The sequence below is a fragment of the Urocitellus parryii genome, chromosome 13, assembly GCF_045843805.1.
Source record: "Urocitellus parryii isolate mUroPar1 chromosome 13, mUroPar1.hap1, whole genome shotgun sequence".
Lineage (NCBI taxonomy): Eukaryota > Metazoa > Chordata > Mammalia > Rodentia > Sciuridae > Urocitellus > Urocitellus parryii.
The window spans coordinates 4,092,295-4,117,963 of NC_135543.1; the positions used below are offsets into that span (position 1 = coordinate 4,092,295).

The 25,669-nt window shown below is 49.3% G+C and overlaps 1 protein-coding gene across 4 annotated transcripts; it reads right to left on the reverse strand.

Annotated features, from left to right (window-relative positions):
- Positions 1-5,816: 5,816 nt before the first annotated feature.
- On the reverse strand, positions 5,817-24,224 carry LOC113182685 (cytosolic non-specific dipeptidase). 4 transcript variants are annotated; one of them, XM_026388690.2, is made up of 12 exons: positions 24,197-24,224; positions 21,032-21,150; positions 19,769-19,912; positions 16,875-17,037; positions 14,317-14,405; positions 12,536-12,736; positions 11,223-11,307; positions 10,143-10,303; positions 9,073-9,237; positions 7,651-7,792; positions 7,269-7,416; positions 5,817-6,503 (listed from the first exon to the last, which is right to left on the reverse strand). In XM_026388690.2, the coding sequence occupies exons 2-12, from the start codon at positions 21,089-21,091 to the stop codon at positions 6,434-6,436; spliced, it is 1,428 nt and encodes a 475-aa protein (XP_026244475.1). In that variant the 5' UTR covers positions 21,092-21,150; positions 24,197-24,224; the 3' UTR covers positions 5,817-6,433. The 4 variants fall into 4 exon arrangements, with proteins under 4 accessions (XP_026244475.1, XP_026244473.1, XP_026244471.1 ...); XM_026388688.2 differs by lacking the exon at positions 24,197-24,224 and adding an exon at positions 24,094-24,173; XM_026388686.2 differs by lacking the exon at positions 24,197-24,224 and adding an exon at positions 23,951-24,152.
- Between the last annotated feature and the right edge of the window lie 1,445 nt (positions 24,225-25,669).

Consider the following 25,669-nt stretch of genomic DNA (forward strand, 5'->3'; position numbering starts at 1 on the left):
TTCATGAAACACTTGAATATAAACTTCCTGGAAATGTTGCCATTAAATAATTTTGAAGAATATTTAACCACCCTAAAGTATCGCTGATAAAGTGATTCCAAATCCCATATCCCTGGGGCAGGGACATCTGTCAGTAGCGGCCTGAGGACATGTTGGGCATCCCCCTGCCTACATGGCTGGCTGGGTCAGTGTGCACTCCCTAGGCCAGGGACCAGCGTACCCTGATCCAGCAGGCTCTGAGCCTTGCAGGTCCTACTTACCATTCTCCTGAGTTTGGGATCCATTTGGCTGGAGTTCTGAAGCCTGGAGCAGTACCTCCACCACCAAGGGATGTGGAAGAGGTCCCACAAGGGCCTAGAGATGCTCTCATTTAATATCTCTCTGAGCCCCAACTCATTGCACCCCCACCAGGAAAAGATGAAGAGGACACAGTGGTTCCATTCACATCTGGGAACAAAGATGCTTCTTTCAATCTGACCATAGAGGAAGAAGAAACAATGTGTCTCATGTGCACAGATTTGGGATGAGATAGTGCCCGGAAGTCATCTGATGCTGTTAGAGTCTAGTGGTCACCTCCAGCTGCTGCTCCTTGGATGCTTTGGTGGGTGAGAGGGGTGTCACCTTTTAGAGGGAGCAGTGTACCCATCCAAGGCCAGCAGGCAGAACTAGCATGGATGTTTGAATTTTTTCCCTGAGACATGGATAACAAAGTATAGTTCCGTGAGTTTTTCCTCTTTGTTATATAGTCTTTTTAAAAATATATATTTGACAAAGATTATACACATTCAAGTGAATAATATACAACACACACGATATAATGATAATCACAATCAAATTAATGATCATAGTCCATGTTGTGCTGCTGTAACAGAAGAACAGAGCAGAGACTGGGTAACTTATGAAGAATAGTTTTAATACTTACAGTTCTAGAGTCTGGGACATTCTAGATCCACCATCTGGGGTCACCATCTGGCAAGGATGCTTTTACTGCATCATCCCATGGTAGAAAGCAGAAGAATAAGAGAGTGCACAGATGCACAAGAGAGAGGGCATGAGAGAGGGACAGAGAAGAAAGGGGGATGAACTTATCCTTCTACCAGGGACTTACTCCTATAATACTAACCAATGAATTTTAAGATTTATTTCTATTTCTGTGAAAAATATCATTAGAACTTTGATAGGAATGCACTGGATTGGTAGATTGTATGGGGCAGTATGAACACAGTAACACTATTACTTCTTCCAATCTATGACCATGGGATGTCTTTTCATTTATTTTGTTTTCTTCAATTTCTTCCATTAATGTCTTTTAGTTTTCCTTATACAGATCTTTCACCTCCTTGGTTAAATTCACATATAGGTATTTTATTCTTTTTGGCATTATAAGTAGAAATCACTTTCTCAATTTTTTTTGGATAGCTTATTTTCAGTGTTTAGATATGCAACTGATTGTGAGTTGATTTTGTATCCAACTTTACAAAATTTGTTTATAAGTGCAAAGAGGTTCTTGGTGGCATCTTTAAGGTTTTCTATCTATAGAAATGCCATCTGCAGAGACAATTTAAAACTTTCCTTTCCAATTTAGGTGGTTTTCATTTCTTTTTAAAAATTTCTTCTGGTCTGTTTTCCTTGGGATGGGTGTCACAATATAATCAAAGTGTAACAGAGGAACTTAAAAGTTGCCTTCTGATATCTGTTTCCCTCCCTACATTGTCACTGGATTTCTAGACAGGCATTTCCCCACCTCTCATGCAAGTGGGGATAGCCACATGACTACTTTCTGGACAGTAAGATGCAAATGGAAAAAAATCTGCTATTTTGGATTATGCTCTTTAAGGGAAGAAGTGTATCTTGACCTCTCTTCCTCTCCTTCCCACTGGCTGCTCCAGCAGGAGATGGTGGACAGATCATTGTCCTTGAGATGAAACTGAGGGTGGAAGAGAATTGCTGCATGACAGAGGGATCCTAGGCCCCACGTGACAGAGTAGCCACCACACCAGGCCTGGATTTCTTGCACAGACATTTACATGAAGGATAAAGCATTAACCTTCACTGTGTGCAAATCTTTGTTATTTTGACAATACACCAGCCTATATTCTCAGTAATTAATACACCATTGTTAAAGGGTCCTGGATATTTCTAGCGCAACATTTTCTGACACAGATTCCAAAATAGCAAGAACAGAATGAACTTGACTTTGCTTCGGTCAGTTCAGAGTCTTCAAGTCAGAGCTGCTTCACTCAGCTCTCCCTTTCCTAGGTGAAGGACGTGGCCTGGCAACTTCTAAGTCAGACAAGGTGGTTGCTTTTTTCAGTGGCCAACTTCCTGCTGGGAACACAATGCAGGACAAGGTTTTGACTTCCCAAGAAGAGCTCCACGCCTAAGACCAACTTCTCCTGGAACATTTTGTTGCTGAAATCACAGCCATGTCATTGCCATAATAAAGGTTTTATCTCCTAACCCAAGAGAGAGAGAGATAGACAGAAATGGGGGAAGGGAGGAAGAAGAGGAGGAGGAGGAGAAGGGAGAGAGAGAGAGAGAGAGAGAGAGAGGGAGGGAGGGAGAGAGAGGGAGAAACACATAGCATTTTACATGCATAGGTCACTCAAGCATGTAAACTGTTATACAGTTGTTCTGGGATCACTTCCCTGAGAGGACTAGGGGGGCGGGGAGGACAGGGTTAGAAGGTGGTAAGGAGGAAGAGACAAGCCTGGCTTCTGAAGATATGGTAGGATATGGTAGAGGTGTCTCAGGGCAGGGGCACCTGGGAAACCCCGTTACTAACAAGAGGCCATGACAGCCGAGGGACTCCCAATTTCACCATCATGTTCTAGAAAGTGCTGCGTAAGACAGGCTCCATCCAAGTTCTGACCCCAGTCAAAATAGTCAGCAAGGTAGACACAATATTAAGTTTTTAATGAATAAGACTGATGTTTTAAAATGCAGACCTTATATATAAGCAAGAATACTTTCTATATTGATTTCTGGAATTAGGCAGCTTCAGAGGAACGAGGTAGAACAAACTCCTAGTTCTTGCAGTCGCCTGTGTTCTCAGCCGTGCAGCCCACAATGCACTAGGCCTTTAGCTTCCTCTGACACCATCCTTGAGGAGTTTCACAATGGAATGCTTTTGGCTAGATGCATCCCTGTGCGTGACTTCCAGAGGGCTGATTTCCAGCCAGTTCTGTCAGGGCTCACCACTGTGGCTCCCCCAGTGGATGCTGGGCCATGGCCACACACTTGTCAGCAAGGTCTGGTCCTCAGTCCTTGGGGTTGGCTCGAGTCTGGCTGTGCAATCTCAGAAGTGGTGGGTGCTTCTTACATATACTCTTCCAGCTGTTGGGTTCTATATGCCTATGACTATAAATCCCATTTTTAATCTCTAGGGACTTGAATGAGATCATCCTTGTGTCTTGTGGATCTAGTGCACTGTGCAGGGTGCTACATGCTCTGGTGCAAGAACTGCTTGCAATGGGTTCATGACCGACTTGAGCCCATTTCTGGGTAAAAACCCTGTAGCTCTTTTTCCAGAATTACAGAAGGCATTTCTCACATCAGTGATGGAGATGTTGAGGTGGAGTCCCCAGCAACAAAAAGACCAACTGCTGGTCCAGCTGCAGCTGAAGCCAGTGACCGGCTTCCTTTTTAAGTTTTCACTTTGAACTGGTATTGGACTTCAAGAGAAGTTGCAAAGTTCAAGTATCTATATACACAGCACCCAGCTAATATCTTATCTAAACATAGTACAATGATCAAAACAAAGAATTTAATAGCAGTGTAACATCAATTGTAGGATTTCACAAGCATGGGTTTGACTAACTTCTTTTCACAATGAGTGTGAGGTTATCAGAATGACATGTCAGGGAACCCTGCCAGGGCTATGTGACATTGAAATGTGTCATTACCACTAAGTTTCATTTTTCACACCAGAAGCAGATGGTGGCTGCCAGATCTGTCCTCTAAAGTCACTACTTCCCCTGAAGATTAAGAACTTGGGGAGATATTTTCAGGAAAGGCAAATATTCTGATTCTTAAGATTTTGCCTGCCCTTTTTAGCACACACTGGGTGGGGAAATCCTGCCTGTGGCACGCCATGGTAATTCTCCATTTCCCTGGCTCTGCTGACACTGACTAGTGGCACCCAAGAAGGCCCTGACCTTCTCACTCATCCATTGTCCTTTGTATTAGCACAGACTCGTGGGTAGCATTTGTGCTGTGGGTTAGAATCCAATCTTGCTGAGCCTGTCTTTCCTTCACTTGACTTCACACTCCCACCTTCCCTGGTGTTACTTTCTGCCACTGTGAGGCACTCCGGGATCCTCTGGTATTTTTGCTGCCCCATCCCTGGGATCAACCAGTTCTCCAAGGAGCCTGGCTCCTTTTGTCAGCATTTACCCTGGGCTTTGATATCAATTGCAGCCACTGATTCTTTCTTGTGAAAGAAGGATGACTTTGACTTGGCAGCAGTAAGCAGCAGGCAGGGTCAGGCCAGTTCTTTGCCAGCACAGGGAGTGGCCAGGGACATCACTCCAGTGGGCTGGGAGGACCGAGCGCCCACCTTCAAAGACCTGGGTCTTGTTTTCCGAGGCTGGATCATGATCTGACATCACACACTATCAAAAAGCATACGGGTGCTCCAGAAGCAGCCCCGAGGAGCTCATGTGTGCACAGGGAGCACAGCACACCGGAGGGCACCCACCAGCACCCTTGAGGGCACCCACCCACACACAATGATACCCCACCAGCACACCAGAGGGCACCCACCAGCACACCTGGGAACACCCACCAGCACACTCAATGGTACATAGTACCCCACCAGCACACCTGAGGCACCCACCAGCACATGCAATGGTACCCCACCAGCACACCTGGGAACACCCACCAGCACACTCAATGGTACATGGCACCCCACCAGCACACCAGAGGGCACCCACCAGCACCCTTGAGGGCACCCACATGCAATGGTACCCCACCAGCACACTGGAGGGCACCCACCAGCACACGCAACAGGACCCCACCAGCACACCTGGGAATACCCACCAGCACATGCAATGGTACCCCAGCACACCTTAGGGCACCCACCAGCACACACAGTGGTACCCCACCAGCACACCTGGGAACACTCACCAGCACACCTGAGGGCACCCACCAGCACATGCAATGGTACCCCACCAGCACACCTGAGGGCACTCACCAGCACACTCAATGGTACCCCACCAGCACACCTGAGGGCACCCACCAGCACACACAGTGGTATCCCACCAGCACACCTGAGGGCACCCACCAGCACACCTGGGAACACCCACCAGCACACACAGTGGTATCCCACCAGCACACCTGAGGGCACCCACCAGCACACCTGAGGGCACTCACCAGCACACACAGTGGTATCCCACAAGCACACCTGAGGGCACCCACCAGCACACGCAATGGTACTCCACCAGCACACCTGGGAACACCCACCAGCACACTCAATGGTACCCCACCAGCACACCTGAGGGCACCCACCAGCACACACAACAGTACCCCACCAGCACACCTGAGGGCACCCACCAGCACACGCAATGGTACCCCACCAGCACACCTGAGGGCACCCACCAGCACACCTGAGGGCACCCACCAGCACACGCAATGGTACCCCACCAGCACACCTGAGGGCACCCACCAGCACACCTGAGGGCACCCACCAGCACACCTGAGGGCACCCACCAGCACACACAGTGGTACCCCAGCAGCACACACATGCTCCACGAGCACACCCCATGGCACCCCACCACACACGCGTGCTCCAGGCCTAAGCCAGGCACAGCAATTCCTTCAGAGGCTCTGTTTTCACTTTATTGAGCAGAGTGGACGGAGAGGCACTGGTGCTGTCACTAGCACTTGCAGGCTGGGTTCCAAGGGACTGTGACAGAGTGGGGAGACAGACGGTCGAGGTCTCAAGAGAGGACAGAAACACACATCTGTGAGGGTCTCAGAGGGACCACCATGGTGTAGGAAGCCTCGGATCTCCCATTTCCTTTCTGGGTGTCCCAGCTGTGCACGCCTGGCAGCAGGGAGGCGGCGGGCAGAGAAGAGCAAGCCCTGTCCACCCTAATTCGACGGCAGGTGCCTCCTGAGGAACTTGTGCTTTTGGACCTTGGCTGCTTTCTGGAGGCTGAGTCACAATGGCCACCTCTGAGAACCTACCCTGGGGGTCACTCAGCTGTCCCTGATAAGCCCCAGGACTAAGCATTTCCAACTGCCAGCACAGCTAACTCCACCCTCCGACAGCTGGATGCACCTGTGTCCATTCTTGGCAGTCTGCGAGTGACCTGTAAGAGGAAAAGGGAGGGGAACTTCCACTTCCTGGGCGAGTCAGAAGAGGAAGAGGACAGGGCAGAGGGCAGGATTCCTTCTGCTCCGACTGGCAGTCCACAGAAAACCAGGCCTGTCAGTCCTTTAGCTGAGACACCTCGTACAGGTATGCGGCCAGCACCTTGGTCCCTTCTATGTAGTTATGTCTGGGAGGAAGAACACAACATCACGTCAGCAGGAGTCACAGAATACAGCCCCCCCGGCCTGCCGAGACTCCTCCCAAGGCACAGGCGCACCCTCTGCCCCTGACCTCGGCTGGAAGTCCTGCTTATCTCTACCACCCCACTGCCAAGAACCAATACTGGTCCTGGTCTAAGAATGCAGGTCACACCCAAGGCTCTGATCTAGGGATCAGGCCCAGCTCGAATCCCAGGAACCAGGCCTGTCTGCCCCAGGCCCTCCTGCAGGGCTGCACTGCTAGTCCTATCTACCCTGATTCCCTGGGATGAGTTTCTGCTGCCAGTCCTCAGCAGCTCCAGCCAGGAACTCCCCCCTGCCCTGCTCACAGCCCCTGCCTGCCTGGGTCTCTCCTTCCTGCCACTACCCAGAGGCTCGCTTCATCCAGTGGGTTAGAGGAAGCCCTGTCATGTCTGCCTAAGTCAAAACGTGTACAAGTGCCTCAAGCAGTGAGCAGTGACAAGGAATTTTTCAAAAAGGAACAGTAGAGAGGGGTTTACGAGTGGTAGGAGAACACTGGCTGAATGGTTCACACACCGCCATCACCACGCCCTGTCCTGCCTCCCATCAAATGCAGATACAAATGCAGGGATGGTCACAGAATCATGCAGCCTGCCGGCCTTTGGCCTTTCTTGGCAGTAGCAGCTGGGAGGCGGGAAGGCAGGGAGGAGAGAGGCAGGAGGGAAGCTCCTCCAGGCACCCACCGCTTCAGGCCCCCCGCCCTGGAGGCTCACCTGTTGAGCTTCTCATTCTGGGAGTGGGCACCGTCATCGGCTGAGCCCACTGGCAACAGCATAACATTCTTGCCTGTGGCCTCCTGAAATGTCAAGGTCACAGGAATACTGCCACCTTCCCTGGTCAAATCTGGTTCAACACCAAAAACTAGAAGAAATGGAATGAGAGAAATAGTGAACTCAGAGCCTCAAGCTAGAGACCCATCACAGAGGCAGCGATACTGACAGATGCTGGGGACGGCAGCCGGGCCTGAGGAAGTCACCCCATGCCCTTCCCAAGAACACCACAGAGAAAACAGTCATGCATCCAACATGATATGACAAGGCCCTCAGACACGCTTAGATACATGATCCCTGGCATCTGTCCCCAAGGAGCATCCACCTGTTTTCAGGGCTCTTCTCCCCGCCATGTAATGAGGGTGGTTGAAGTCAGATACCCAGGGCTTCCCACCGTGGCCCATGTACACCTTGAACTTGTTGGGGCTGTGTAGCTCAGCAAACTTCTTAGTCAAGTAGCTTGTAACCTAAACCACAAACAGGAGAGACACATGCTCTTTAAAAAGCGTGGCATGTGATGGAATGTTAGTGATTTACTTGGGCTACAATCAGTCATCTACAACAAGTCTGCTACAACAGCTCTACAACATTCTTTTTTAAAAATACATTTATTTGTTTGTTTTTATTTGGTGCTGAGGGTCGAACCCAGGGCCTCACACATGCCAGGTAAGTGCTCTACTGCTGAGCCACAACCCCAGCCCCAGCTCTATAACATTCTATAATGAGTCTATAGAGTCTCATTTTCTGCTGTTGAATACTGATCCACATAACCACAAGAGCAGGAAATTAGACTTAATCTAGAAATAAAATTCAGTTATCTGAAGGTAAAGGCAATGTTTAAATTTCAAGCATTTTACCCTTTACACAGGAGTTCCAAGTGATGATAATGTTTACATTAAGTTGAAAAACCATGTTTTCTGACTTGCTTTATGTTAAGAAAAGGTTGTTTGTATCTCTCCAATGCCTGCGGACACTCTAAACACCACTATGACTATACTTTGAGATAAGACCTTTGTACAAGTAATTAAGGTTCAATGAGTCATAGGCTGGGGCTCTGGTTAGACAGGATTAGTGCCCTTACAGCCTCACTCACTGTGCACACAGAGAAGGTACTATCTGCAAGCCAGGAGTGGCCCTCGCCAGACACCATCTGCTGGAAGCTTCATCTTGGACTTTTCAGCCTCCAAAAATAGGAGTAATACATTTCTGCCACCTAACCCACCCAGTCTGTCAGCTTCAGTTATGGCAGCTCTAGCAGACTAACATGCTTTATAAAAATGGTCGTGAGCTAAATTTCATCTAGGTGGAAAATGGATCTAGGAGATACCCAGTATATGGCCCAAACCTCAGTTCCCACACATGGCAAGTGGGCCAGTCTCCTCTTCCCAGCAGCAAGGACTTTGATTCCATCTTTCCGAGGAACCTCCCTGGAGGAGGGGGTGACTGCTCTCTGAACCAGGTGGACCCAGTTACCAGATCTGGACCTCAGCTGACCTGAAGCCTTGGGGTGAGGTCAGAGATCAGGTCTGGCTGCCCTAGCAGTGATGAAGGTCACTTTCTTGGGATGCCTGTTCATGTGGCCTTCACTGAGGGGAAGTTTCTGAACTGCTTATTCTACGACTACTGATTAGGCAAGAGCCAAGAGGTAGGGTGTTCAGGGTCTAGGCTTTTGCTCCAGTGAAGTCCCTTGTTCCCCACATCCTGATGACATAGCTCTCACCCATCCGCACGCCACACTCCTACAGACCTGCTCGCTGACCACTTCAGGAGTCATGTTTGGCACAAGCCTGATGGAGAACTTGCCGACCACCTTCCTAGGAATCACGGTCTTGGCCCCCGACCCGGAGAAGGCACCTTCAATGCCATGGAGGGAGAGGGACGGGTAACGCCAACGGTGCATGAGGATGTCTTTCTGCAAAATCATGACACAGGTTTGCTCGCTCACTGAGGAGACAGATGCCGTCTAGCAGTTGGCAGGACTGGTCAGAGCTGCTGCGGGCTCTGGAACTACTGCCCCTCACCCCAGGGGAAGCTCGCTGGCCTTAACAGCCTCAGGAGCTGACTATGACACTTGGGGGCATGTGCTTGACCCTTCAGCCCCCAAACAGTTGCCACATCTCTGCCTCTCTGCTGTTCTCACAGCCTGTCCCTGCTGGCCGAGCAGTGCTACTGCAGGACCCCGATGAGGCCTCTTTCAGATCTGTCCACCACCCGACCCTTGGGCAAGCCCACAGGGTTGGCCTTGCTCGGTCCCACGCATGTTCTTCTGGAGTTCTGTGCTCACTTTTCTCAGGGAAAGATGAAACTCAAGGGCCAACCCTGCTCTGCCTGCTCCCATCCCCACCCTAGAGAGCCGGGCCTGTTGCTGAATTCAGTTAAAGTCAGCTTTATGGAAACTGCTGAACTGATATCCACACCTCATAAACCAACTTTCCTCAAACAAACCAAGAGTAAAGTCACAGCTCAATTTCCACCCCCAGCTAAGTCAACAAGGTGTGGACAGCTCCTGCCGTTGAACTTGGCCCTGTAGGGCGCCTTAACTAACCTTTGGGCCCACTGTAAAGAGATCACGCTTCAAATCCCAGAGATCCCAGAGAAAGCAGAGCCACCTGCCAGCAGGAGATGACAGTGTTCCCCTGCACACCACCTCCAGTTCTTTCAGAGTCAAAGTAGATTCTGACACAAAAAGGCCCTAAGTGTGCCCGGCCTGGCGTGCCCTCCTTTCTAGGTTTGCCACCCGACACGTGTGCGTGTGCCCCTCCCCAGGCGGGGCCCACTGGAGCCCCGGCAGCTGGGCAGGGCAGGGCCCCAGGGCACCTTGACGTCATGTAGGAGGGTCTCGGCCCCCACGTCCTTGGCGAACTCCTCCAGGTCGAAGTCGATGTGGTCGTAGAGCTCATGCTCCTCTCTCGTCACGGGGGCCACGGCCTCATTGATGCCAGGGATGAGGATTTTCCCCTTGTTGTCGATCAGAGAGCCTGGGGGAAGAAGCAAAGGGTTAAAATGCTCAGCAGTTCTCAGCAGTGCTAACTCCAGAAGGTCAGGCAACGCAGAGACCACAGCTCAGCCTCCGGGCCCAAGACGGGACAGGCCAGGAACAGCAGGGACAGGCCTGGTGGTGATGTCCCTGAGCCGCTACCTCTCCAGGTGCTTATGGCAGTAGGTAGTCAGTCAGTTATCACGACTCCGTTTTTAGACAAAGACTGAGGAGCAGGGGGGTAACTGCCCTCAGTCACACCACGTACCAACCAGACCAGCTGGCTCCAAGCAGGCTTACTCCAAAAGAGCTACACCATCCAGCGTTTCACTTTTAAGGGACATCCCACAAGAAACAAGCTGCTCTGGAGTCCAGGAGAAGAAACGGGAGTGGGACTGAGCAGACATCACCTCATCCGAGGCACCTCTGCCCGTCAGGTAGGAAGGGAGAGCTTACAGAATCACGTGGGAGAGAAGAGCTCTGCTTAGCCTCGAGGGGGACCATGATGGGAACCTAGGTGCAGGCAGCCACGGCAAGTGACCAAAGCCCATGCTCCCAGGAGAGTAGTCATCTCCAGGAGAGTGGTCTGCTGTCAGAGGAGGGATGGCAGCTTGTGCTCCTAAGGGTAGGTTGGGCAGGAACTGGGGTGTCCCCGTGGGGTGTGCGGGGTAGGGCAGGGTCTCAACAGGTGGAGACAACGCACAGGACAGTCCCAGGCAGAGCAGAGGAGGACAGCGTCAGAAATGGAGCACACCTTTTAAAGAAAACAGTGGACAGAAGGAGGGAAGGAATTCATCACAACGGACCAGCTGGTTCATGCAGAACGCTGAGGCGCACTAACTGCAGAGCCTGGAAGCAGCAGCCCCACCAGCCTCCCAACGCAGCAAGTACCGACCGAGGGTGAGCCAGTGCACACTCACCCATCAGTGCAATGAGATCCGTCATGGCCTCGTACACAGAGCCACCGTACACTCCAGAATGGAGGTCTTTGTCACTGCATTCCACCTGGATGAAAACAAAGGCCACTTATCTGGTTGCTTCGTGGAAGCTTATTTATATCATGTATCAGCACATCGAACAAAGAACATTTATAAGACTTGACAATTTCCCAAACCAAAACTTGTTCCCTCAAGGAGCAAAGCAAGGTGTGCCTCCAATTAGGAAACTCAGACAAGAAAAAATGATCCTGGATATGCTGACTATAGGCCCTGGGTAACTATAGGTTAGAACAGCAGTCAGTCAGTCAGTTAAGACCATGATGAGCTGGGAAGGCGCTCATCTCCAGTGAACATCTGCCACAAAAAGTGGGGATGCCGGCTACAGGTGCCCCTGGTAAGTCTGCCACAGCTATGCTGGGAATACTGGCCACAGGTGAGGCACACTGCAGGGCAAGCTCTCCCTTCTTACCCTGAAGGACACGGAGCCTCCTCCAGGGGAAGGACAGGCCCCATCATTCACAAGGATCATCTCCCAAGTGGGCAATGCCCAAGATAAATGATGACTCATGAGGACCTGGAAAGCCTGGGGACCTGGGTTCAGACCCACCCCACCACTGACCAGTCTTCTAACTAGGTAAGGCAAGGCCCCCATGTGAAGGGGAACTCACTCTCAGCACCAGGTCACCTGTGATGTGTGGAGGGCTGTGATGCCCAGGGTGAGTGCTCAGTGTAGCCACGGCCACGATTTCTGCCCTGACTGGGTGATGGGGTCTACTTCCATCACCAGAGTCTGTGTGGGGTCGGGGGGTCCAGGGGAGTGCCACCCTGACTTGGTTGCCAGTGAGGGCAGAGCCCAGCTGGCTCCCCACACTCGCTCAGTGTCAGCTTCTCTTCCTCTAGGGAGGGTCTCGATCCCCACAGTAACTCAGTGCAGGCTGAGGGTTTCAGGGCTCAAGCCCTCAGAAACGCTCTCCACTTCCAAAAGGAGGTGTTCTCAGTGCTCTGCACACTGGGCCTCCTAGATGGGCCAGCATGGCCTTTCTTCCCACTTGCTCCAAGGCCACAGAGGAACAACACTGCTCTGGCTGCATGTTTCTCTGAAATGATTTCTGAGCACGGGAAGTCCCATCATCTGTGCCTGGCTCCTACAATGGCTTGCGGAGCCTGGGAAGTGGGCACCACCCAAGCTTGGTACTTCTCTTCTTGTATGACTGCCTCTTGGCACGTGCCTGCTTTAGGGTAGGAAGATAAGGAAACTCAGGGCTAGGGAGGAGCCTGCAGAACCGGGCACATACCTCAATGAAAAAGTAGCAAATGCCCCTGAGGCCGTATGTGAGGCAGGGCTTCTTCTTCCCCAGCCAGTAGTTGTCAGAAATGCAGATGTAGTCCACATCTTTAAAGAACTTGTCTTTCTGGGCAAAAATCAGCTCATCCAGGCCTTCAGAGCCAGACTCCTCCATTCCTTCGAGACAGAACCGCACGTTGACAGGGATGTCCTGTGACAGAAGGCAGGAGGAGGGAGTTGTCTTCTCTGCTCTCCACTGAAATTTCAAATACCCAACCTCCTGGGATAGCCACAGGCAGACAGTGGTCTGCAGGGCACCAGGGCAGGGAAGGGAAGGCCCTTGCCTCATGCCTGGGTAAGCCCTAATGGGACGTCTGTGGACGCCCAGTGACAGCAAATGCGGAGTGTTCAGGACAGCCCAAGCTGCTCCCTCTACGACAGAGGGACAAAGAACATCCACACCTGAGCACCAGATCCTCAGTGTTGCACAGAGAGCCTCTGCCAACGCGAGTAGGCTCTCCCTCACTGCGAGCCCTGGCACCTCCAGCCACACTAGACATCTTCCAGGTGCTCTCCCAGCTCTACAGGGTGAGGCAGTGGTCTCCTCCCCAGATGAGAAAAGGAAGCTGCAGGTGAGAAAGGAGGAAACCCGAGAGACCAACAGGGCACGGAACAGCAGCCCCAAATGCAGACTCAAGTCTACCGAGACGGGTTCAAATCTGCCCGGCAGCAGCACAGTTCACCACATGTACTTTGCCCTCCACCCCCAGTGCTGTCCACAGACGTGCGTCCCCTCCTGCTCTCCTCCTCCTCTTCTACCCTCAAGTGAGACCTTTCCTGGTACCTGGGTATGTGGAATAGGGGTGACAGAGCTGTTAGGAGGGTTCTCCACTATACATAACTGTCCCTCACTTTGGACTTCCTAGACCCCAGGGCATCTCCACCGCAAGGCCGAGGCTCCAGGCAGCACTGGAGCGGTGAGGCTTCCTGGCTCCCATGCCTAGTGCAAAGGGCTGCCTGTGCCAGGCAGGTGGTTCTGTGTGTTGGCTCCCTCCTATGCAAAACCACTTGCCAGACCAGAGGGCCTGAGACCCTTTTCATAGCTAACAGTCCATACTTTGACAAAAATGCTTATCTTATTCTTATTTTATCATGATACAAGATAAAGGCCAGATGCAAAAACTATCTATACAATGTGATCACAACTAGAGTAAAGACCAATAGTGAGTTTACTAAGAAACAAAATACTAAATGAGTATTTTGAGGTTTGGGATTTTTAGCAATTTTTTTCTCTAATTTACCAACTTTGAACAATAAGCACATATTTCACAGCTGATGAAGTTTTTTTAAAAAAAAACAACTTATTTTTAAGAGAATATAAACGGGGAGGGGGGAGCTGGGGAGGAATCTGTCCCACATCCCAAAGCTTGCTGCATTCTGGCAAGTGTCATGGGTACAATCAATGCCTGAAATTTCACATTTTGGGCTGGGGGTGCAATTTAACTGTAGAGTACTTGCCCAGAAAGAATGAGGCCCTAGGTTTGATCCCTAGCCTCATAAAGAAAGAAAATTCACATTCTATGTGTTGGCTGAATCCTGCTGACTTTGCTAAGTAGTCAATAGTATGACCTTTGAGTATCTGTGAGACAATTAAACTTCTCATGTTTCTAAGTTGAAAACAGCTATGATCTTAAATCTGAATCACCTGTGCTGATTAAGGTTGCCCAGTGATTGCTCAGGTGGAACCTGGTGAGTGGGTGGAATGCGATGGGGGCAGAGCCGGAGGCATACCTGACCGGTCTTCTGATAAGCTTCTAGGGCATTCATCCAGCCAGCCACAGGCCCCTTATCATCAGTGGAACCTCTCCCATACAATTTGCCTAGAACAGCAATCAGTAAATCAGTTACAACCACGATGAGCTGGGAAGGAGCTCATCTCCAGTGAGCAACACACACACACACACACACACACAAAGTCGAGGAAGACTTTCTCTTCACATCAGAAGCCCCAGGAGCCAGCCAACACTGCTGGGTCAGGGCGATTCCAGGAAACCCCCAGGAGGTGATGAGCTCTTTCAACACTGCCTCCCAAGGTGGCTGGTGGACTTCTACAGGTAGGAGGCCTGGTCACACTTAGGAACCACACATGCCATCATCATAAAAGCACCCCAAAGCTCAAATCCCAAAGCTCACCCTAAGTTGGACACCTGTTTTGATGCAGAATAGACCTTGCATTTTTATTACTCACTTCTCCATTTCTCTCTTTCTTCCTTTAGTTACCACTTTGAAAACTACAGGACATGACACACCTCCAGTCTGTGTCCTTGGTCCTGTTGTTCCCCTCTCTGCACTTGCTTCTAGGACCACTTATACTGGGGTCTGGGCCGAAAAGCTGACCACCACCAAAGGCAACTCGGGGCTAGAGGAGTGGGTATCCAGGGGTCGGGCCCTTACCAACCAAGAGCAAGGCCCTGGGTTTGAGCCCCAATATCATAAAACAAAGCAAAACACACACCAAATCTCAGATCACTCAAAACCCTCCTCCTCCCTCTGTCACATGACCCAAGGTTGGCCTCCACGGTCCCAGGGTTCCAGCTCATGGGTTCAGGTTTGGCCAGGCTCAGCCATGCCCAGCCATGCCCGAGTTCTACTGTCTGTCCTTGCTGGTTCTCCCACTTCCTCATCCTTAGACGGTTTTAAAGGTCTGGCAGTTTCAGAATGACCTATCCCAAAGCAGCATGAAGCTTAAAGCCATCGTTACCTTGGGAAGTTCCTTTTATTACAAAACACAGCTTTTCACAAAAACTTAAATAGAAGCTCTCCTTAAAAAAATAAATAAATAAACTTGTTTCTGTGACAACCACCAAATAACTACAGTGGCCAGGGCTCTGCTGGATCATAGGTGAATGATAAACACTCCTGCTCCCCATGCTCTGGGCTCCTGACAGGAGGAGGTGCATTGGTTGGATGTTTGTAATGAGCTTCTTTGAGGTATGAGGAGCTACACTAGTCTGTGGAGGGTGGGTGTGGATGTCCACCTGTTGGGTTCTCAGATTGTGGCCTCACAGAGGACTTGGCAGTAGTGACCAGTGCTGGAGTACAAGCAGGTGCTCACGGTGGCTTGAGCACTCTGTTCACGGTGCAGAGCTGGGTTCTGGGGCCTGCACATGGCTCCTCATGGCTGGGCACAGGTGGGAGGAGGAGCAGGGAAGGGGAGGCAGGTTGGCAGGTGATGGGAGGGAATCTGCAGTTAGCTGACTCTTCTGCTTGGTGTCAGGTAAGGAGTAGCATGCTGGGGGCCATGTGGGGGGAATATGTAATGGTTGTGAAGCAGCCAAGGCCTGAAGGGGGGCAGGGCCAAGCAATGCCAGCCAGCACTGGGGGATCCTCAGCGTGGGGCAGGGCCTAGCAATGCCAGCCAGCACTGGGGGGGTCCTCAGCATGGGAGCAGCAGTGGCCCAGGAAGGGCCAAGGGCAGGGTGGGGACAAAATGACCCTTCTTCTGGTGTATGTGGTGGGACGCAATCAAGTGCTTGAAGAGCAAAGACAAGAAAGCCCGTTCCCGGGCAGGTGGGTTCACATGGTGAGGGAGCCACCTGGTAGACAGGTGGGTCTGACACCAGGGAGGAGCCCGAGTGCACAGAGAGGACTAACTCTACAACTTGGTACCTCAGCAATCACACTGTGGTGGGAATGGGACAGGACTGAGTGTCATAAAAGATGCTGCTTTAAACAATTTTTCAGTTTTGCACTGTCACAGGCGGTCCACAGCAAGCCAGGAGAGGCCTGAAGACAGATTCTGCATTCAGTTAGACAAGAGGGTCTGAGCTCTGCCCTGAGGGCCAAGGTGCCAACAGGACTGCCTTAGCTGGCCAGGGAGTGCCCTGTGGCGAGGTGAGGGAAAGTTCAGAAGGGAAAGCAGAGAACCCTCTCGCCAAGGGGGATGGAAGAAGAGGCCAAGCTCGGGGCTCCCCGTGTCCAACATGCTTGTTATATGCACAGGGCAGGCAGGGGACAAGCTCAGCAGGGCAAGGCCCGAGGTTACAGCTCTGGAGGCCACACAGCCTCAGCTCAGAACCTTGCTCTGGAAAGAGCAGCAGTAGCAAGGGAAGCTCAGAAGACCCACGCCATGGACAGCACACTTCCAGAGCGAGGGACCTCCAGGGACTACGGCACACTTCACCACTCCTGGAACCCAGCCTCCCGCTGACGTGAAAAACACGCTGTACTGCACAGCGGAAAAAACAAGTGACCATCAGCAACTTTCCAAAATAACAGAAATGCTCCTCCCAGCACTAAAAGCACTGTTCCTCTGGAGGCCATCGAGCTCTGGAAGCACTGTCCCTCACCGTCCCGCTCTGTCAAGGTGAAGGGCTCGCTGTCCCAGCCGTCCTCCAAGGATGCGGGCTGCACGTCCAAATGCCCATAAACACATACTGTTTTCTTCTGGGGGTCAGAGCCCAGTTTGCCGAGCAGAATGGGAGGAAGTGGTATCTCCGAGCCATCGGGGAGCTGAGTCAGAGGAAGCAATCAAGGGCAGTCCTGTTAATAAGCTCAGAACTCACATCAAAGATGAAAATAAACCTGGGCTTTCTTATCTGTTCTTATAATCAACTTCTACTGCACAGTTTAAGACCATAATGTTCAACACAGCCGTTAATTAGCAAGAATTTCCTTCCCTGAAATCCAGAGTGAATACACTTAAGTATAAATGTATAAGTGAATACATTTACCAACTAGTTTGTTAAAATTTTAAAGACTAGTTTAAAAAAAAACCTTATATAATAAAGTATCATGAAGGTTGAATTCAGGATGTCACTTTCATTATTTTCTGAAATATAATGGTTAAAAATAATTATAATCTTGAATCAAAAGACAAATTTTTAAAATTCTGTATGAAGACTACTATTATGCACAGAATGGGCAACAAATCAAGATATAAAGCAGTACAATTCATATTAAACCCTACTAAATGAAGTAGTGATGATTAGTAGTCCTCTGAGCTTTTTCCCAAAGCCCTTATCAATTGTCCACTGTCCTGTAAGAATGGGGAACAGGGGTATTAGTCACAAAATCCCCTTTGTTGGAGAAGAATCATGGGGACAGGAAGGCAAACCAGTCAGTTCTTCTCTCCCTTCGTATCATGTCCATGGTCTCCATCTGCGACTGTACATGGGGCCCACTCACTCATGTTCCTCCTCCTCTACCAGGTCCTATATTCTAACAGAAAGCCCCCACAATGGCTACAAAGTGTCAGGGTAGGAGTGCACACACTCTTGCTTCAGCACAGGAGGAAAGGACTGTTCCAGCCAGATTATCACACACATGTATTAATCTAGCTATTAGAAAACACCATTTCTGGAAATATCTGTTAATAAACATAACATACAAACTGAATTGATAATGAAGCTAAACTCACATTTTACACTGAAGAGGTAAAATGAACAGCAAATGAAAATGACAATCAGATCAGGACAATGCTGGTGACAGGCTTAGATCTGTCCACCTCCCAAACTCCAGGGCTCCTGAGCTTTATGTACACAAGCGGTCAGAGAACCAGGCGGGTAGCTGGGTGTCCTGTAAGGACACGTGACTTGTTTTCTCAGTAGACTCTACTGGTAAAATAATTTACCCCAAGTAATTCTCATAACCTGACAGCTACCAGTGTGCAGAGTGAGGACTCAATGTCCTTTGCTCACTTGACTGCACCAAAGGCTGGGTTTGTGCATTGGTGGGACCAAAGAACTAACTGTTCCTTAAACTCCTGTGCTGGGCACAAAGGACACACGGACTCTGTGATCACAGCCAGAGCTCAGCTGGCCTGAGCAGGAAAATGATCTTTTAAATGACAGCAGATTTTCTCTAAATATATTTCTATTTGACAGAGCCTGAAATATTGAAATACTTCAGCATTTTCTAAGAAGCTATTGGAGCCCATAGGCAAACTGGTTCTGAAGTCCTTGAGGACCTGAAATTCCTGGTGTTCACTTCCCTCTGTAAGCTGGAAACACTCCTGCTTCTGCACTGGCTGGTGCTCCCTGCACACCTGCCTCAGGCCATCAGCCTCTAAACAAGGAGCCCTGCTACCACGAGAATGCTCAGGGGAAGACCAGTGTGCTGTCGCCTCCTGCAAAAGTCTCTGCAGAACTTTTCCACAGTGGTGAAATCTTTCAACTCCTTGTTGAGATAGGTTCAATATGATCTGAAATGTACAACAGCCATTTATAGGAGGCCTTTTCTTTAGAACTGCCCTGTGAAGTCAGTGTTAGATGGAATAAACCTATTTATTGTAGTGAAACAACTCTTAAAAAAATTATTTACCCCACCCAGATTTTTTTATATCTTGGGAAGAAAGGGAGGAGTAAGTCACAACTGCTCTCATTAAAAAACAATATCAAGAGACTTGGTTTATTCTTAAAAGAATGGGAGGAAAGTGTTGGGGAGCTGTAATATGTTTTAAACCAATCATTGAATTTGTTGTTAGAAGAAAATCTTAAAAAAGAACAATAGTGGACCCTGAGTCAGGAGGCCTGAATTTTAATTTGGGCCTTGCCATGAATCAGTGACACACAGCCCACCAGGATGAAGGGAGCACACTGATGGCCACACTCCAAATTCCAGGACCATGAGTGCAACTTAACACTTAGGTCATCAGGCAAAAGAACAGAGACAAACTAGAGCTTTCATGCTCTGTGATATAGGAGTCTTCCAAACTGAAAATACAGGGCATGAAAATACAAATCACGTGGGCCTCAAAACATCCAAAACCAAAATTAGCAGACCAAGGTCCACAAAGTGAGATTGCTCACTTAAACTGCACAGAAAACAAAGCATTCTCATCTGTTGGAATCCTGTATTAAAATGCCATTGACCTGTGGCACCCCATCTCTCTCAGGACACGGTGCTGTGTGAGTGGGGTCTTCACTATTTTTAAAGTGATATGAATAAAGTGACAGGAATAAGCTTCCTTTTTTGAAAGCATGCTGATTTCTGGGAGAATTTCAGCTATGCTCTATGAATGACCATCACATGAACTTTTTCTAGAGTAACTGTCAGCAGTTCTCCTTCCTGGACTGAGCCTCTGCCCCAGAGCAATGTGGCAATCCTTCTCAGAGGCAGGCTCTGCACCAGGGCCACACTTCTTGGGTGGAGCGTCTGAAGCCAAAGGTCCTCCAAGAACTTGCAGAGTCCTGCCAACCCCTAGGCAGAATCTGGCTTGTGGTTCTGCAAGGCCAGGTCATACCTTTTGTTTCCCAATATCCACCAGCTCCACAGAACCTCCCAGCTGCTGGATATCCGCGGCAGCAGCCTCCATCATCCTTCTGATCTCCCCTCTCTTCTCGGGCCAGGCAGAAACACTCTGGATAGCCACCCAGTTTGCAAGTTTCTGTTGTGGACAGCAAATGGAAAGGGATTCTGAAATGTTGCTCCTTTAGGGGAGAAAGGCACTTGCAGGGTGGGGGTTTCTGGCACATGAAACTGACTTGCTGCTTCACTCTGACCAGGCTGATGGACACAGGGGACAGACCTGTCAGGTTACTTTTGTTCAGACTTTGAAAACTGTTTGTACTAAGAACTAAAGTGGAACAACAAAATGTCAGGATGTGTATTTTTAATCATTTAAGATGATGTGAACTTAAATATAGAGTTCCAAAAATTAGTTTCTGAATCTAGCAAAATTATAAGTGAAAGATATGAACAATATCTCATGCTATCTGATATCTAATGCTTTTTTCTCATCCTGGCAATAGTCAAGTTTTCTAAAGTGTAATTTTTAGAAGGAGGATTCTAAATATTTTGTCTGAAATATGTCCATCAGAATAACTTTAAAGCATAATTCTTCAACTCAACATCAAGAAACATTAATATATAATATTACTGAGTAACTTAGACCATGTTAAATATTTACTGGTTCTTTAATATGTAACATAAGAAATCATAGATTGAGATTAAACAAAATCTCAAATTAGTTGTTATTTCTAGAAACATATTCACACTTTTGTCAAATGCCAAAAAGTATAACTTTTGCTGTAATGAGAAAAGTAGGTAACATTTTTTTTTTTGGAGGGGGGATACCAGGGATTGAACTCAGGGCACTCAACCATTAAGCCACATCCCCAACCCTGTTTTGTGTTTTATTTAGAGACAAGGTCTTGGGGCTGAGGATGTGGCTCAAGCGGTAGAGCGCTCGCCTGGCATGCGTGCGGCCCGGGTTCAATCCTCAGCACCACATACAAACAAAGATATTGTGTCCGCCGAAAACAAAAAAAAAAAAAAAAAAAAATTCTCTCTCTCTAAAAAAAAAAAAGGTCTCACTGAACTGCCTAGCAGCCTCAGTTTTGCTGAGACTGGCTTTGAACTTACAATCTTCCTGACTCAGCCTCTGCTAGGTAACATTTTTAATACTTGCTTTAAATTGTGTAACTCATATTGGCTTATTGAAAGTTTCTCAGATTCTAGAATTAAAGTAAATTTCATTGTTTACTAGGATGAAATATTCCCTTACCTTAATGTAGCGGTCCTGGTTTTCATCAATATACTGGAACAGGGTAGTTAGAGCCGACATCTTTCCACTAGACTGCAGACCTTGAAGCTTCTTGGAAGGGAGAACAATCCACCAGCCACCTGTAGGTGGGGACTGAGGTAAGCGGCTGGAAGCACTTGCTGAGCTCTCAGATCAGCACTGTAGGGCCCTCTGCCCTTCCCTTCCTGGGCAGCATTACAACACTCTCCAGGAAGTCACTGGCTTCAGAGTCATGATCTCTGGGATCTAGTTAGAGGTTTAGATTCACCTTCCCTTTTCTCAGAAGGAAAATCCACACAACACCCTGTGTCCAGTGGCAGGTAACTGAAAGGCCCTGAGTTGCAGACAATCTGACGAAAAGTAAAATAGGCACTTCCCAGTGATACTAATTTACCAGCATTTAAAAAAAAAAAAAATTCACATTCTTAAAGCACACAGAGAACTGTCCACTTTCTATGACCATTTCAAGATCTCAGCAAAAATGTCACATCCTGTCTCAACAGCCACAAACCCAGAACACAGCCAAGACAGCCCCAGGCACACCAGATAAATTCATTTTAGGAATGCTAAGGATCTGCCAAAAGATCAGCTCAGAAGCTGCCAAAGGGCAGCGTGCTGCACTCAACCTCCACAAGGACCCAAGATAAAGAAACTTCCCCATTGTCCAGTAGGGCAAGTGTGGGTAATGATAACACCCTACACAGGAGAAAGCTAGGCGACAGATTTCTTTTGATGTGGTGCTAAGAATCAAACCCAGTGCCAGCCTCATATATGCTAGGCGAGGGCTCTGCCACTGAGCCATATCTCCAGCCCATGAAACAGGTTTCATAATGTTTTTACCATAAGAAAATGATCGGTGTTTGAGGAGACAGGTATATTTGCCCTGGATTTGAGCATTGTACAATGCATACTTCACCGAAATGCCTCATTGCACGCCATGATTATGTACAATATTTATGTTTTTGTGCATCAGTTAAAAACATAAGTTTAAATTAAAAAATAAAAACCAAACTTCCATTCCTGGCACACATATTTGCATCCCCCCACACATTTTCTAACATTCAGCTTTCACATCTGAGACCCTGACTCCTGCTCTATCTTACAGACGCAGGGCAAGTAAATCATGGGACTGCTTTAAAAAATCAGAATGAAGACAAAATAAAAATGTCTCTAACTTTCAAAGCAGTGTCTCTCCTCTTTCTTCAAAAACTCAAGACTTAAACAGAAATAGAAAAGAGATCAGCTGTCTGAGCAGATTCGTCCTGAGTGCAGCAAAGTGACAAGATCCTACCACAACTTTATGGGTCTGAAGTGGGTGCAGGGCAAATGCTTGCACACTGACACACTGTTATTGAACAGCATATATTCTTGGTATAGGGCTCTAGGGCTGTTGTAAATAGGTGACTGACTTGATCCGTGTGACATGAAGTGTGGCAGCCGCACAGCAGACTGAGGAAGGTTCTCCAGCTGCACAGTAGGGCAGATGTGCTTTCTATATGGGTAGGAGATCACACCACGAAGCTCTCAATGTCCTTTTCCCCTTCTTCCTCACAGACACTAGCAAGAAAGCATGATTATTTCCATACTCTGGGCCAACTCGTAATGCCCCAGCTTAGGCATTCATGGGAAAGAGTCTCAAGTAGAACAAAGTCCATGAATGCTGCTGAGGCATCTTTATGAGTGTTAATGAGTCAAATTTCAGCCATCTGTCACCAGAAAATGCACACAGAGAAGCCACCTATTTACATGAGATGAAATCTTGTTCAGCCAGACCATATCCTACACTGGGTGCTTTTCCTTTGAGTTTCTGGTCACTAAATACCACAAATTCCAAACTCACTGTGGAATCATCTCATTAGTATTGTTTTTTTTTTTAGTCAATTAACTAATGGCTTTCTAAAGCACTCAAAGATGTAATTGTCTAAGCTGTGCCTCTTGGCCAAGAGTAAACAGATACAGATTGTTCAGTTACCACAAGGACTGCTCAAAGCACCTCCCCTATATTAACTGTCAGAAAGCAGAGCAGGTTGGGCAGGTTCCGATTTTTGGTCTCCCACTCAGTACTTGACTTCTGTTTCACCTCCACTAACACCAAAGCCACTAAATGGAACCACTTTTATGTGACTTGATGAAACTCACTAAGGTAAACGCAGTATGTAGGAAAGAACAAAAGCAATATATTATCCCTCCAAATATATGACAGGCTTCCTCCCCTCTAAAAATATAAAGTTCATGGGGAGCAACATTTAAATAGAGGCTGCTAAGAGGGGAAGGAGAAATGATATGAACTAGGCAGCGATATACACAAATGATTCTTTTAATTCTGAGTGTCAATCTTTTTCCCCTGAGACCTCAAGGTATATGTTAGAGAACTACTACCCTCACTAAACCGCGGGTGGGGATCGATCTCCTATTTGCCTATTCTAGAATTTCATCCTAAACATATCACGAAACTACTTTTTGCCACTCCTCCCTGCCAACATCTGAGACAACACAGGCTATCCGGAACGGGTCCCAGGAGGGGTTCTCCTGATTTCGTTACCCAGAGTCTGAACCAGGCTGCCTCTCCAGAAGCCAACCACACTGGTGGCCCCCTCTGTGGGGCCCCGGGACTCAAGGGCATTAGTGCAGGGGACCAGGCACAGGCTTCATTTTACAGAGGAAACAGGTGATGGAGTAAGGGGCCTGCCACACCAGCGAGTTGGCGAGGGAATGTCCCCGCCGCTGGGGAATCCTCCGCCTCAAGCGCCAGGGCGAGCCAGGCCTGAGCGTGTCTGCAGAAGGCTGAGCACCACAGACCTCCCCAGGGCAGCACCAGCTGCACGCTGCTCCCCGCCACCCCACCTGCACCAGGTCGCCACGCAGGCCGGAGCCCGGGCGCGGTCGAGCAGGTCCCCTCACCCGCCCGGACGCTCGGCTGGCCCCTCGGGATGCGGCGCGAGAGGCCCCTTCCGATCCGCGACCCCGCTAGGGCCTCTACCGCCGACCGCGCTCGGGACAGCCGGGCTTCACCGGCTGCGGCCTGGGGCCCGACGCTCCCACACCAAGGAGTGCGACTCCTGCAGCTGCGCGAGCCCTCACGCCTGGGCGCCAGAGGCCCGGATCGCCCACCAGAGAAGGAAGGTCCAGCCAATGAGGCCCGCTCACCCAAGGCGCCGGTTCCGCACCACGTGTCCAAGGCCACGCCCTCAAGCGGCCCGCGCCCCACCCCGCCCGCCAATCCCCAGCCTCGTCCAGGACTGTCTTGCCCCGCCCCTCTCCACCCCCCGCCCACCAATCCTCGTCCTAGTCGAACTGTCTCGCCCCGCCCCTCCACATGCCCCGCCCACCAATCCCGGGCCTCGTCTTGCCCCGCCCCTCCTCCGCTAGCGCGCGGTGAGGGCGGGGCATAAAGTCTGCCGGGGCTGAATGGCGTGAAGGCCGGTCGCCCTGGAGCGCTGGCCCCGGGCGGTGGTCTAGAGCTGGGCTTCCCGGCTCTCGCCGGGGTTGGTCGGGGGTGTGGTGCTTCGACTGTGGGGTGCGAGAGGTCGTGTAGATCTTCAGTGCAGCTTTGAAGTCCGAAACTGAGGAACCTAGCTTGCGTTTTCTGAGTTCCCAGGCTTTGGACCTGATGTTTTCCACCGAGACCTGTGTTTGCACCGCTGTACCAGCAGAATCCAAGGAGTAGCATTCTGCAAGCCACACTTTCAAGTACATTCCAGTTTGAGATACTTGATTGCAACACATGCACTATCACCACTCCCAAGAGAAGTCTGTTTAAGTTTCACAATTCCAGGAATTCATGAAGAAAGCAAGCATACCCACCACGATTTGAGTATCTGCTGCTTCCCTTTTTAACCCTGGAAGTTGTTCCGCGGTCTGCTAATCTTTTTATAAGAGTATTCTCAAAAGAATTTTGCAAAGCTTGTACACCTTTCACATTTGGGGGCAGGTACAGAAATGTGCGTTTACAATTTTAATCATCATCTGATAAACAGTAGTTAATTATGAATCTCAATAAATATTAAGAAAGTGTAAGTTTTATTCTTAATGTAGAACGCTTTTTTTCCTGGAAATATGTTAATTATTACAAAGGAGAACTTTATAGATCCTATCCTGAAAAAGATGCCTATATGCTCCAGACCTCAATTAAGGAGGCATTCTCCAATGAGAGTTGAATTTGGACTTGCGCCTTTGTCTAGAACTTGAGAAGTTTTCCATGAGCTGGTAAAGGCACAGCAGCTACAACAATGCCTGGCTTTGAGTGAGGGCTCTGTAAGTGTTGCCTGTGCATCCTCTCTCAGGACAGTCTGTGACCAGGAGGAACAGCAGGGCTCTGCTCTGCTACCTGTGTGTTTCCTGGCCTGTCAATTCTAGGGGAAATCCCCCGTGGGATTTGAGAGCTGGAAAGTGATGCCCTTTAAACTCTGAGCCCTCCTGAGAAAGCCTGTGCCTTGGGTATCAGTCAGTCACAAGTCCACTGCCCTACACAACTGGTCAGTAAATGAGTTAGCATCTGAGTAGAGTGTGCTGCTTTGAATTTCCAGCAGGTGGCCCTGCACATCCATTTCATCTCTGGTAAAGGGTGCATTGCAGGTGGCTGCATAGCAATGAATCTGGCCTTAGTTGTCAGGAGATAGA